This window comes from Poromitra crassiceps (genome assembly GCF_964638095.1).
Source record: "Poromitra crassiceps genome assembly, chromosome: 1".
NCBI classification, from domain to species: Eukaryota; Metazoa; Chordata; class Actinopteri; order Beryciformes; family Melamphaidae; genus Poromitra; species Poromitra crassiceps.
Window position 1 is genome coordinate 29141968 of NC_139623.1, and position 13237 is coordinate 29155204.

At 48.4% G+C, this 13237-nt stretch overlaps 1 protein-coding gene across 5 annotated transcripts in view; it reads left to right on the forward strand.

The window, feature by feature from the left end:
* The first annotated feature begins 3349 nt into the window (after positions 1 to 3349).
* Positions 3350 to 13237, forward strand: part of LOC310787978 (unconventional myosin-Ic-like) — a 47120-nt gene continuing 37232 nt past the window's right edge. For 4 of the 5 annotated variants that reach the window (XR_014553282.1, XM_083649441.1, XM_083649442.1 and 1 more), the window contains exons 1-3: positions 3350 to 3609; positions 10266 to 10427; positions 10543 to 10658. Coding sequence is in view for 3 of the 5 variants with exons in the window: in XM_083649441.1 (XP_083505567.1) it covers positions 3592 to 3609; positions 10266 to 10427; positions 10543 to 10658 (296 nt within the window). In the remaining 2 variants the exon portion in view is untranslated. The remainder of the gene's footprint in view (positions 3610 to 10265; positions 10428 to 10542; positions 10659 to 13237) is intronic. The other variant, XM_083649444.1, reaches the window with a different exon arrangement.

Consider the following 13237-nt stretch of genomic DNA (forward strand, 5'->3'; position numbering starts at 1 on the left):
ACAGGCAGACAGACAGACAGGCAGGCAGGTAGGCAGACAGACACACAGACAGACAGGCATGCAGGCAGACAGGCAGGCAGACAGACAGGCAGGCAGGCAGACAGACAGACAGGCAGACAGACAGGCAGGCCGACAGCCAGGCAGACAGACAGGCAGGCAGACAGACAGGCAGGCAGACAGACAGGCAGACAGGCAGGGAGGCAGACAGACAGACAGACAGACATACAGGCAGGCAGACAGGCAGGCAGACAGACAGACAGACAGACAGACATACAGACAGGCAGGCAGACAGACAGACAGACAGACAGACAGATAGACAGACAGACAGGCAGACAGACAGACAGAGAGACATACAGGCAGGCAGACAGGCAGGCAGACAGACAGACAGACAGACAGACATACAGGCAGGCAGACAGGCAGGCAGACAGACAGACAGACAGACAGACAGACAGACAGACAGACAGACAGACAGGCAGGCAGGCAGACAGACAGGTAGACAGACAAACATTTCGTGATTATATATAGTAAGAAGATAATACGGTCATTAATTTTCTTGAATTTCACTTACAACCCACAGAACACCACAACTCCCAGTGTTATGAAAAAAAAAGTCTCTTCATCTTACTATTCAGATTGATAAGACGCCCTCGAGAGACTTCACCAGACTTCTTCTTCTTGAAAGCCTACTGCTTGCAGGTTTAGAAGCGGGCACATGGGATGCTTCTGGTGCATTCTGGAGTTTGGAAGTGCTAATAGCATCTCTTAGGTTCAGCACAAATGAACTTGTTTTTGAACATCTTCTCAAAGGTCATTTAGCTTACTGAGACGGTTGTTACAGGGCAAAATCTCACATAGGGCTATCTCACAAAATGTGCCAAGAACATTAAGGAAGTATAAAGGCTATTTTAAACTTCAAAGGCTGTTTGTTTTGGATGAACAAGTCCTTGATCTACAGTATTGCTTATTTTTGGATAACCATTAATGTGCAGTCACTGTGGCACATCATTATTTTTAGGTCCTTGTTGAGTAAGCTTGTCACCACCACACCAAGTGTAAAAACAAAACAGCTGTATCATGCCAATATAATGGAATCATAGAGATTGGGTAGGAATGGACTTGTGGTAGACTGTTGTTGACAGTAGTCTTCTTCAAGAGAGTGAATACGCCCTGTGCTATTGGAACATTTGAGTAAGTCAGAGTACTTTATTTTGAAATTTGTGCCATACAGATACACACTGTCCCGTTGCTATGGAGGAGTTCATATAACCCTACAGTATGGTTTATTGTTATTTTAGCCCTTTGTCTTGTCAACCCAATGTTCTGTCCCGTCCTTCTGTCCACACCTACAACACTGTCTTCTTAAGAGTCTTACACCTTTCTTGAATATCTGATTCGTTTTTCAAAAAGCCAGGAAATGCAAGTGTAATAAGTGTGTTGACTTTGAACATAACTACCGTAACATATTTCAAAACCATTGGCCTCAGCAATAGACAATTGTTCTCCATGCATCCATTTTCATGTGTTTATTTAGTAGTCAAATAAAAATGATATTGCCCCAGGAAGTCTAATCTATCTGGGAACAACTTATTGTCCATGTTGTTTGCAACGAGAAGAATCGTTTTTTCACAGCAGTGTTCCACTTCCATAGGGCAACAGGAAGCACAACAAGTTCAGCAATGACTTTTCAATTCCAACTAACCGGTCGACCACCATCGCATTGTCTCACTTTCTTTTGATTTCTCAGTTCTATAGAAGATGAATGGACTTCCAGTGACAGTTGAGGTTATGGTGGTGTGTACATAGGGCCTAACATTGAGAGGAAGTGCAATTAGGGAACAATCGCCTGAGGGTACGTGCAGGGGAATAAATGTGTAAAAAATAAAAGTTGTGAGGGAGCATATAGGATTAGGACAACCTTGAACTGAGGTTACACGAGGTGAAGCACTTATGATGTTTTTACCATATATAGTAAAAGGGACAGGACACCACAGCATTCCAGATTGGGGTATTGATTGACACAATGATTGACAACAGGTCCATGGCATACTTTGATGCATACTTCTTACATATATTTATGTATACTATATGCTTGACTGGTGGGGAGGGAGCAGCATAGAGATCTAGGCAGTTATGAGAGAGAGAGAGAAAGAGACATCTGGGTAACATTATTCAGATTCCTCAGTCTTGGATGTCTGATGATGTTGGCAGGGGAAGGGGAGTGAGGCATGGAGACACATAAGTGAGAAAGAATGTTGTAATACTGAAAACCAAGAAATATGTAGAGGAGAGGGAAGCCAGAGGAGGGCACTGTCCTCTCACAGAGGCGGTATGGCCTTGGCCACGGCACTCCCAGACACTCCCAAAAACAAAAACAAAAACAATAGAGTGGGAGGGAATCTGACAGCACATATTATGGTTATATTTAGGAGTTAGGACTTATCTAAGTCTTAGGACTATCTGTAGCCATATGAATGTTGCCACTAAAACAGACTAGTAGGGTGATGAATATGACTATTCACAATCTTAATTGCATAGCAATTAATAACTGACTTTCAGATGTTTGTGAAGTGACATAGTGACGATGATGGAGTGAGTTATTTTGTCACCAGGAGTAGAGAGAGCCATGGAGGGAGTTAGGCACTGCCACTGAGACCATTGTCCAAAATTAACTTTTTTGTCCATTGGCCAAATGGCTAGTGAATGTTACATTTTGACCGGCCACTCAATAGATTAGCATTATTTTTGGGGCTGGTGAGTGAAGCAAATCTACCAGCCACTTGCATATTTGCCCAGGATTTGGCTGGTGGCTGGTGCTAATTTTGGCCCCGGAATAACTCTCATCCCATATGAATCTGTCTCAGCTTGTGGGAGAAAAGGGAGGGAACAAACTAACTAAAGAGGGAGGGAGTGAGGGAGGAAAAGAAAGAATGCACCGAGGCCTTATCATGTGACTTCTCTTTCTTTCTTTCTTTCTTTCTTTCTTTTTCCTTCTTTCTTTTTTTATATATAGTTGCACCATGATTACATGTACTTTTGGGCCCTTAGCAAATTTTTCCAAAGCTTTTCAACTCACTGCTTCTCTGGCTCTTTTTTTGCATGACCCAACAGCATACTTTCCCCTGCCTTTTTCCCCCCTTCTTTTTTTCTTGTTCAAGTCCGTGTGTGACGTGTGTGTGTGTGTGTGTGTGTGTGTGTGTGTGTGTGTGTGCGTGTGTGTGTGTGTGTGTGTGTGTGTGTGTGACGTGTGAGGGGAGTTCCTGCCCTTGTTTCACGCGTCAGTGTAGAGGGAAGGAGAGGGAGCCGTGGAGAGGCGGACGTTTATTTGACCTGTCAAAGCCGGGAAGATAGATTGGAGGTATAAACAAGAGGAGCTGCTCTGTGCGTTTTGTCCTCAGAGGGAAGCCAGCAAGTGACCAGGAGAGACTAGTGAGTAAGTGAAGGGGTTAGAAGATACGTTACCTGATTCTGTGGCTCATGGACAGAGGTGGAGCAGAAGTTGCAGCTAAGGAGTCCGTCTGACGTGGGAGGTGGAGTACCAGCCCAGGGGGATCCACCGCTCAGCTCACCCTGCCCCGGCAAGAACAGGACAGGATGAGGTACCAAGGCAGGGTAAGATCCGGACTCACATGATGCTCTATGACATGTTTTAGTGACATCCATTGACTGTTTGGAGTTGTGTGAATGTGTTGTTTTTGTGGAAGGATCTGTGCATTGTGCTTGTGCAGCAGGGTCCAAAATTACCTTTTTTGTCCGCAGGCCAAATGGCTAGTGAATGCTCAAACGTTACCCGCCACTTTATTGTTATTGTTATTTTATTATTATTATTATATTTATTTATTTATTTTGGGCAGGGGGGTGGGGATGCTGGTGAGTGAAGCAAATCTACCAGCCACTTGCATATTTAACCAGCATTTGGCAGGTGGCTGCTGGTGCTAACTTTGGACCCTGTTGTGCAGTAAAGAATACTATAATGCAGTAAAGCAAGATTTCCAGTGTATTCAAGAGAATCTGTTGAAAGCAATACAAATTCCTTCCCACTAATAGAGACATGAGAGGAAAAAGAACATTCAGTGCGTGTCTCTGGGTCACTGTGTGTTTGGGCTTTTGCATGAGCCTGACGGCATTTAACCCGGGCAGAGAGGATCAACTTGGTATTTTTCCACCATTTCCATTACTGGCACATCTATGGTAGAGAGCCAGCTGTGGTACTGGAGAAGCTCGTCTCAGGACAGACAGTGGTGGGTCATGCCTTATAAGGAAGACAAATCCAATGTAGTCAGTCCAGCGGAGCTTAGTCACGGGGCCCAGAGCCAAGTCCCCTTTTAGTCTCTAGCTGGTTGACACTGCTGCTGCACCTACAACCCCAGAGGTTTCGCTCCGACTCCCTCACAGTACCAGTCACATCCCACATGAAGCTATGACTCCCTCACAGTACCAGTCACATCCCAAATAAAGCTACGACTCCCTCACAGTACCAGTCACATCCCAAATAAAGCTACGACTCCCTCACAGTACCAGTCACATCCCAAATAAAGCTACGACTCCCTCACAGTACCAGTCACATCCCACATAAAGCTACGACTCCCTCACAGTACCAGTCACATCCCACATAAAGCTATGACTCCCTCACAGTACCAGTCACATCCCACATAAAGCTACGACTCCCTCACAGTACCAGTCACATCCCACATAAAGCTATGACTCCCTCACAGTACCAGTCACATCCCACATAAAGCTACGACTCCCTCACAGTACCAGTCACATCCCACATAAAGCTATGACTCCCTCACAGTACCAGTCACATCCCAAATAAAGCTACGACTCCCTCACAGTACCAGTCACATCCCAAATAAAGCTACGACTCCCTCACAGTACCAGTCACATCCCACATAAAGCTACGACTCCCTCACAGTACCAGTCACATCCCACATAAAGCTATGACTCCCTCACAGTACCAGTCACATCCCACATAAAGCTACGACTCCCTCACAGTACCAGTCACATCCCACATAAAGCTATGACTCCCTCACAGTACCAGTCACATCCCACATAAAGCTACGACTCCCTCACAGTACCAGTCACATCCCACATAAAGCTATGACTCCCTCACAGTACCAGTCACATCCCACATAAAGCTATGACTCCCTCACAGTACCAGTCACATCCCACATAAAGCTATGACTCCCTCACAGTACCAGTCACATCCCACATAAAGCTACGACTCCCTCACAGTACCAGTCACATCCCACATAAAGCTACGACTCCCTCACAGTACCAGTCACATCCCACATAAAGCTACGACTCCCTCACAGTACCAGTCACATCCCACATAAAGCTACGACTCCCTCACAGTACCAGTCACATCCCACATGAAGCTATGACTCCCTCACAGTACCAGTCACATCCCACATAAAGCTACGACTCCCTCACAGTACCAGTCACATCCCACATGAAGCTATGACTCCCTCACAGTACCAGTCACATCCCACATAAAGCTACGACTCCCTCACAGTACCAGTCACATCCCAAATAAAGCTACGACTCCCTCACAGTACCAGTCACATCCCAAATAAAGCTACGACTCCCTCACAGTACCAGTCACATCCCACATAAAGCTACGACTCCCTCACAGTACCAGTCACATCCCACATAAAGCTACGACTCCCTCACAGTACCAGTCACATCCCACATAAAGCTATGACTCCCTCACAGTACCAGTCACATCCCACATAAAGCTACGACTCCCTCACAGTACCAGTCACATCCCACATAAAGCTATGACTCCCTCACAGTACCAGTCACATCCCACATAAAGCTACGACTCCCTCACAGTACCAGTCACATCCCACATAAAGCTACGACTCCCTCACAGTACCAGTCACATCCCACATAAAGCTATGACTCCCTCACAGTACCAGTCACATCCCACATGAAGCTACGACTCCCTCACAGTACCAGTCACATCCCACATAAAGCTACGACTCCCTCACAGTACCAGTCACATCCCACATAAAGCTGCAGCTCAGGCATTTTGGAGCCTCTCTGTTAGCCTCGCACTGCTATGAACAATAAGCCTGCAGTCAGTTCACTGACAGTTCACTGATAAAGTGATGTGAGGACGATGGAATGAAATATCCAGGCCAAAGGAGTCTGCTCAAGTTTAAAACCAGGTAGTGCATGCCAATGGCTATGCCCTTCTAAGCCATCTATGAAACCGTTATGTGATAGGCCACAGCCACCACAACCACATGGACTTATTAGATCCAAACATAAATAAATGTTCTTGTTCAATGTCCTTGTTTGCTCGTCAAATTGAGCATAAGCATTTGCGGCGACCCCAAATGTTTGATCTTAAAATGAATGCATTTGCAGCAGAGATTCCCTGTAATAGTCACACATTTGCATCCCCTTCAGGTCAATCAGGGCAATCAGTTTTCCTTTGTCGCATGGCTCTATAAGTTCTGCATTTGTTGGCTGTATCTTGGACTAGACTCAGTTCTCAGTCTGGATCCGCCTCGCTCCGCTCACCAAAAGGCTAATCTTGAGCAACCGCAAACCAACTCAACACATCTCCACAGCACTGGAGGTAAAACCCTGCTGAAACACAGTGGTATCCACTGAACGCCTACCCCAAACTTGACCCTGACATTCTTTAGTTGTATCCTTTGGAAAATGTGACTGTGCTGATCTGTATTACTATATCAGTAGGAAGCCCAGGTGGGAGTGGGACAACAACAATCCAAGGTGAAGTACAGGGGGGGTGGGGTGTGTGCAGAGGAAGTGTCCTCTGCCTTTCCTCTGCTCTAACTCCTTGGCTGGCTGCCGTCCACTGTTGTCCTCTTGTTGTTCTAAGGATTTTCCAGCGTTTAGTGTTCAGAGATAATGACCTTTTACCGGCGCCCGCCAAATGAGACCCCTGAGGGGCTCGTGCATTCAAACAAACAGCAGTGCTGTGGAAGTCTCATCCCTTTGTTCCACTTTATGTTTGCTTTTTTTCTGGGATGTAAGAATAGCAGCAGGGTTTCTCATATACATGCATCTTTAAACGGAGCATAGAGAGAAGTTGTTTGTGCCACACCACTTTTTGTAGCTGGATCGATATTTATTGTCAGTAAGTGCTGACAATTAATATTTCTCTCTCTTTGTGATATTTATTGTCAGTAAGTGCTGACTATTAATATTTCTCTCTCTTTGTGTGTGCGTGCGTCGTGTGTGTCTGTGCGCGTGTGTGTGTGCGTGCGTGTGTGCGTGCCTGTGTAGTGTGTAAATCTTACTTCTAGGGCATATCTGTGAATTTCACTTTCCAGACTGGTAATTACTTCCTGTCTACACTTGATGTTTGCCATCACAATGGGGTTGACATGTACAGACACCTTCCTAGTGACATGGATCAAAGCGTGCCTGGTGATACAGAGCTGTGTGTACTGTACAAATATCCAATGCACAATCTGCCTATCGCATAATAGAGCCTGATCCTCTGTGTTTACTATTGGGATTCCTTAAATGTCTTCATTGTTTAGTCTTGGCCGGCTCAGTGGAACTGTACTTAATTTGTGTGTGTTTTTCTGGCTGCACTAAAACAGTAATACCACTTTCATACCAACGACCAGGGTGCAGGGTTGGACCAGTTTTACTTCTGAGTTCTGACCCATGTTCAACCCTTCTTTGTCAATTCACACCAAGTCACTCAACCTGGGTTAATCCCTGGTCATGACAATTCAGACCTGACCCAGGTCACAACCCTGGAAAGATGAAAAAAATGGAGATGCCCAACAATTAGTCTATTAACATAACAAATGGAAACCCGGGTGGTGCCATTCACACTGCATTGAACCCTGGTCTCGACGTTGGTCGAACCCACCTCTCGAGGTGGGTCGCCAACCCCTGGTGTGAAAATAAAAGTGTTATTGGAGGTGGTATTTTGTTCTGGTCTGGATCATTCTCTTGAAAGATATGAGAAAAGGTTTAAAACAAGTAGTGTCTCTCATGATTGTAATGTCTTATCTGGTGATCATTGTAATGCTTAGAATGTAAATTAAATTCCAGATGTTAATTCTTCCAGATCTGTCCTGGATAAATGTTGTAGTATGCATCAGCTTGAAACAGGCATTTTATGCCCCCTGCTTGTCAACAGAGTGTAATTCTCTATGGAGAGACTATTGGAAAGAGCAGCACTCAGTTCCCTTGTTCTCTCCTCTCTGTGCAGGAGGTGGGTGTTGAACTGTCTCTCTCCCCTCTCTGTGCAGGAGGTGGGTGTTGAACTGTCTCTCTCCTCTCTGTGCAGGAGGTGGGTGTTGAACTGTCTCTCTCCTCTCTCTGTGCAGGAGGTGGGTGTTGAACTGTCTCTCTCCCCTCTCTGTGCAGGAGGTGGGTGTTGAACTGTCTCTCTCCCCTCTCTGTGCAGGAGGTGGGTGTTGAACTGTCTCTCTCCTCTCTCTGTGCAGGAGGTGGGTGTTGAACTGTCTCTCTCCTCTCTCTGTGCAGGAGGTGGGTGTTGAACTGTCTCTCTCCTCTCTCTGTGCAGGAGGTGGGTGCAGGAGGTGGGTGTTAAACTCTCTCTCTCCCCTCTCTGTGCAGGAGGTGGGTGTTGAACTGTCTCTCTCCTCTCTCTGTGCAGGAGGTGGGTGTTGAACTGTCTCTCTCCTCTCTCTGTGCAGGAGGTGGGTGTTAAACTCTCTCTCTCCTCTCTCTGTGCAGGAGGTGGGTGTTGAACTGTCTCTCTCCTCTCTCTGTGCAGGAGGTGGGTGTTGAACTGTCTCTCTCCCCTCTCTGTGCAGGAGGTGGGTGTTGAACTGTCTCTCTCCTCTCTCTGTGCAGGAGGTGGGTGTTGAACTGTCTCTCCTCTCTCTGTGCAGGAGGTGGGTGTTGAACTGTCTCTCTCCTCTCTCTGTGCAGGAGGTGGGTGTTGAACTGTCTCTCTCCCCTCTCTGTGCAGGAGGTGGGTGTTGAACTGTCTCTCTCCCCTCTCTGTGCAGGAGGTGGGTGTTGAACTGTCTCTCTCCCCTCTCTGTGCAGGAGGTGGGTGTTGAACTGTCTCTCTCCCCTCTCTGTGCAGGAGGTGGGTGTTGAACTGTCTCTCTCCCCTCTCTGTGCAGGAGGTGGGTGTTGAACTGTCTCTCTCCCCTCTCTGTGCAGGAGGTGGGTGTTGAACTGTCTCTCCTCTCTGTGCAGGAGGTGGGTGTTGAACTGTCTCTCTCCTCTCTCTGTGCAGGAGGTGGGTGTTGAACTGTCTCTCTCCTCTCTCTGTGCAGGAGGTGGGTGTTGAACTGTCTCTCTCCTCTCTCTGTGCAGGAGGTGGGTGTTGAACTGTCTCTCTCCTCTCTCTGTGCAGGAGGTGGGTGTTGAACTGTCTCTCTCCTCTCTCTGTGCAGGAGGTGGGTGTTGAACTGTCTCTCTCCTCTCTCTGTGCAGGAGGTGGGTGTTGAACTGTCTCTCTCCTCTCTGTGCAGGAGGTGGGTGTTGAACTGTCTCTCCTCTCTCTGTGCAGGAGGTGGGTGTTGAACTGTCTCTCCTCTCTGTGCAGGAGGTGGGTGTTGAACTGTCTCTCTCCTCTCTGTGCAGGAGGTGGGTGTTAAACTGTCTCTCTCCTCTCTCTGTGCAGGAGGTGGGTGTTGAACTGTCTCTCTCCTCTCTGTGCAGGAGGTGGGTGTTGAACTGTCTCTCTCCTCTCTCTGTGCAGGAGGTGGGTGTTGAACTGTCTCTCTCCTCTCTGTGCAGGAGGTGGGTGTTGAACTCTCTCTCTCCTCTCTCTGTGCAGGAGGTGGGTGTTGAACTGTCTCTCTCCTCTCTCTGTGCAGGAGGTGGGTGTTGAACTGTCTCTCTCCTCTCTCTGTGCAGGAGGTGGGCGTTGAACTGTCTCTCTCCTCTCTCTGTACAGGAGGTGGGTGTTGAACTGCCTGTCCTCTCTCTGTGCAGGAGGTGGGTGTTGAACTGTCTCTCTCCTCTCTGTGCAGGAGGTGGGTGTTGAACTGTCTCTCTCCTCTCTCTGTGCAGGAGGTGGGTGTTGAACTGTCTCTCCTCTCTCTGTGCAGGAGGTGGGTGTTGAACTGTCTCTCTCCTCTCTGTGCAGGATGTGGGTGTTGAACTGTCTCTCTCCTCTCTGTGCAGGAGGTGGGTGTTGAACTGTCTCTCTCCTCTCTGTGCAGGAGGTGGGTGTTGAACTGTCTCTCTCCTCTCTCTGTGCAGGAGGTGGGTGTTGAACTGTCTCTCTCCTCTCTCTGTGCAGGAGGTGGGTGTTGAACTGTCTCTCTCCTCTCTCTGTGCAGGAGGTGGGTGTTGAAGGAAGGCAGGTGCGCCTGGTCATGGAGAGTGCGCTGACTGCGCGGGACAGGGTCGGGGTACAGGACTTTGTCCTGTTGGAAAACTACACCAGTGAGGCAGCCTTCATAGAGAACCTGCGGCGGCGCTTCAAAGAGAACCTTATCTATGTAATACAACCATGCGATCACTGTTTTCTCTGATCCTCTTATTTAAAAAAAATGTAAATTGGTGTATCGAGACGTATTTGAATGTGTTGTCCTTTTTGCTATTATTTTGGCTCAGACATATATTGGCTCAGTGTTGGTGTCAGTGAACCCTTACAAAGACCTGGAGATCTACTCCAAGCAGCACATGGAGCGCTACAGAGGGGTCAGCTTCTACGAGATATCGCCTCACATGTGAGTCACTCCCTAGTCCTCACACACATTATCGCCCCACATGTGAGTCACTCCCTAGTCCTCACACACATTATCGCCCCACATGTGAGTCACTCCCTAGTCCTCACACACATTATCGCCCCACATGTGAGTCACTGCCTAGTCCTCACACATGTTATCGCCCCACATGTGAGTCACTCCCTAGTCCTCACACATGTTATCGCCCCACATGTGAGTCACTCCCTAGTCCTCACACACGTTATCGCCCCACATGTGAGTCACTCCCTAGTCCTCACACACGTTATCGCCCCACATGTGAGTCACTCCCTAGTCCTCACACACGTTATCGCCCCACATGTGAGTCACTCCCTAGTCCTCACACACGTTATCGCCCCACATGTGAGTCACTCCCTAGTCCTCACATACGTTATCGCCCCACATGTGAGTCACTCCCTAGTCCTCATACATGTTATCGCCCCACATGTGAGTCACTCCCTAGTCCTCACACACATTATCGCCCCACATGTGAGTCACTCCCTAGTCCTCATACATGTTATCGCCCCACATGTGAGTCACTCCCTAGTCCTCACATACGTTATCGCCCCACATGTGAGTCACTCCCTAGTCCCCACACACATTATCGCCCCACATGTGAGTCACTCCCTAGTCCTCACATACGTTATCGCCCCACATCTGAGTCACTCCCTAGTCCTCACATACGTTATCGCCCCACATGTGAGTCACTCCCTAGTCCCCACACACATTATCGCCCCACATGTGAGTCACTCCCTAGTCCCCACACACATTATCGCCCCACATGTGAGTCACTCCCTAGTCCTCACACACGTTATCGCCCCACATGTGAGTCACTCCCTAGTCCTCACACACGTTATCGCCCCACATGTGAGTCACTCCCTAGTCCTCACACACATTATCGCCCCACATGTGAGTCACTCCCTAGTCCTCACACACATTATCGCCCCACATGTGAGTCACTCCCTAGTCCTCACACACATTATCGCCCCACATGTGAGTCACTCCCTAGTCCTCACACACATTATCGCCCCACATGTGAGTCACTCCCTAGTCCTCACACACGTTATCGCCCCACATGTGAGTCACTCCCTAGTCCTCACACACGTTATCGCCCCACATGTGAGTCACTCCCTAGTCCTCACACACGTTATCGCCCCACATGTGAGTCACTCCCTAGTCCTCACACACATTATCGCCCCACATGTGAGTCACTCCCTAGTCCTCACACACATTATCGCCCCACATGTGAGTCACTCCCTAGTCCTCACACACATTATCGCCCCACATGTGAGTCAATCCCTAGTCCTCACACACATTATCTTCCCACATGTGAGTCACTCCCTAGTCCTCACACACATTATCGCCCCACATGTGAGTCACTCCCTAGTCCTCACACACATTATCGCCCCACATGTGAGTCACTCCCTAGTCCTCACACACATTATCGCCCCACATGTGAGTCACTCCCTAGTCCTCACACACATTATCGCCCCACATGTGAGTCACTCCCTAGTCCTCACACACATTATCGCCCTACATGTGAGTCACTCCCTAGTCCTCACACACATTATCGCCCCACATGTGAGTCACTCCCTAGTCCTCACACACGTTATCGCCCCACATGTGAGTCACTCCCTAGTCCTCACACACGTTATCGCCCCACATGTGAGTCACTCCCTAGTCCTCACACACGTTATCGCCCCACATGTGAGTCACTCCCTAGTCCTCACATACGTTATCGCCCCACATGTGAGTCACTCCCTAGTCCTCATACATGTTATCGCCCCACATGTGAGTCACTCCCTAGTCCTCACACACATTATCGCCCCACATGTGAGTCACTCCCTAGTCCTCATACATGTTATCGCCCCACATGTGAGTCACTCCCTAGTCCTCACATACGTTATCGCCCCACATGTGAGTCACTCCCTAGTCCCCACACACATTATCGCCCCACATGTGAGTCACTCCCTAGTCCTCACATACGTTATCGCCCCACATGTGAGTCACTCCCTAGTCCTCACAGACGTTATCGCCCCACATGTGAGTCACTCCCTAGTCCCCACACACATTATCGCCCCACATGTGAGTCACTCCCTAGTCCCCACACACATTATCGCCCCACATGTGAGTCACTCCCTAGTCCTCACACTAGAGTGCTGCAAACCCGAGGGTACCCTCGCGGGCCCCTCGGGCCTGCCAATACGGGCCAAGGCCGGGCTCGTTTTTTATTTTTTTTTAATTAATAGGTCCGGGCCGGGCCGGGGTCGGGCCGTTTTTCAATAATTAAATAAAATAACGTTGTATTACTCGCTTGATTTTACACAGCAGAGCAGTCACACAAAGAGGAGGAGCGCACACTGCACAGACACTCGCCTAGCCACAGCCACACACACACAGACACACACACCCTCACCGTGACGTAGTCTGCCACTCCGTCAGCGTAAAAAACAACAACAAAACAAGCCGCGTGTGTCCGTGTCGTGAGAGAGAAATAAGATCGATGGACATAAAACAAAGTTTGCGAGGGGAGAGTTAAACAGTCCCCACTGCAGTAGGGAAAG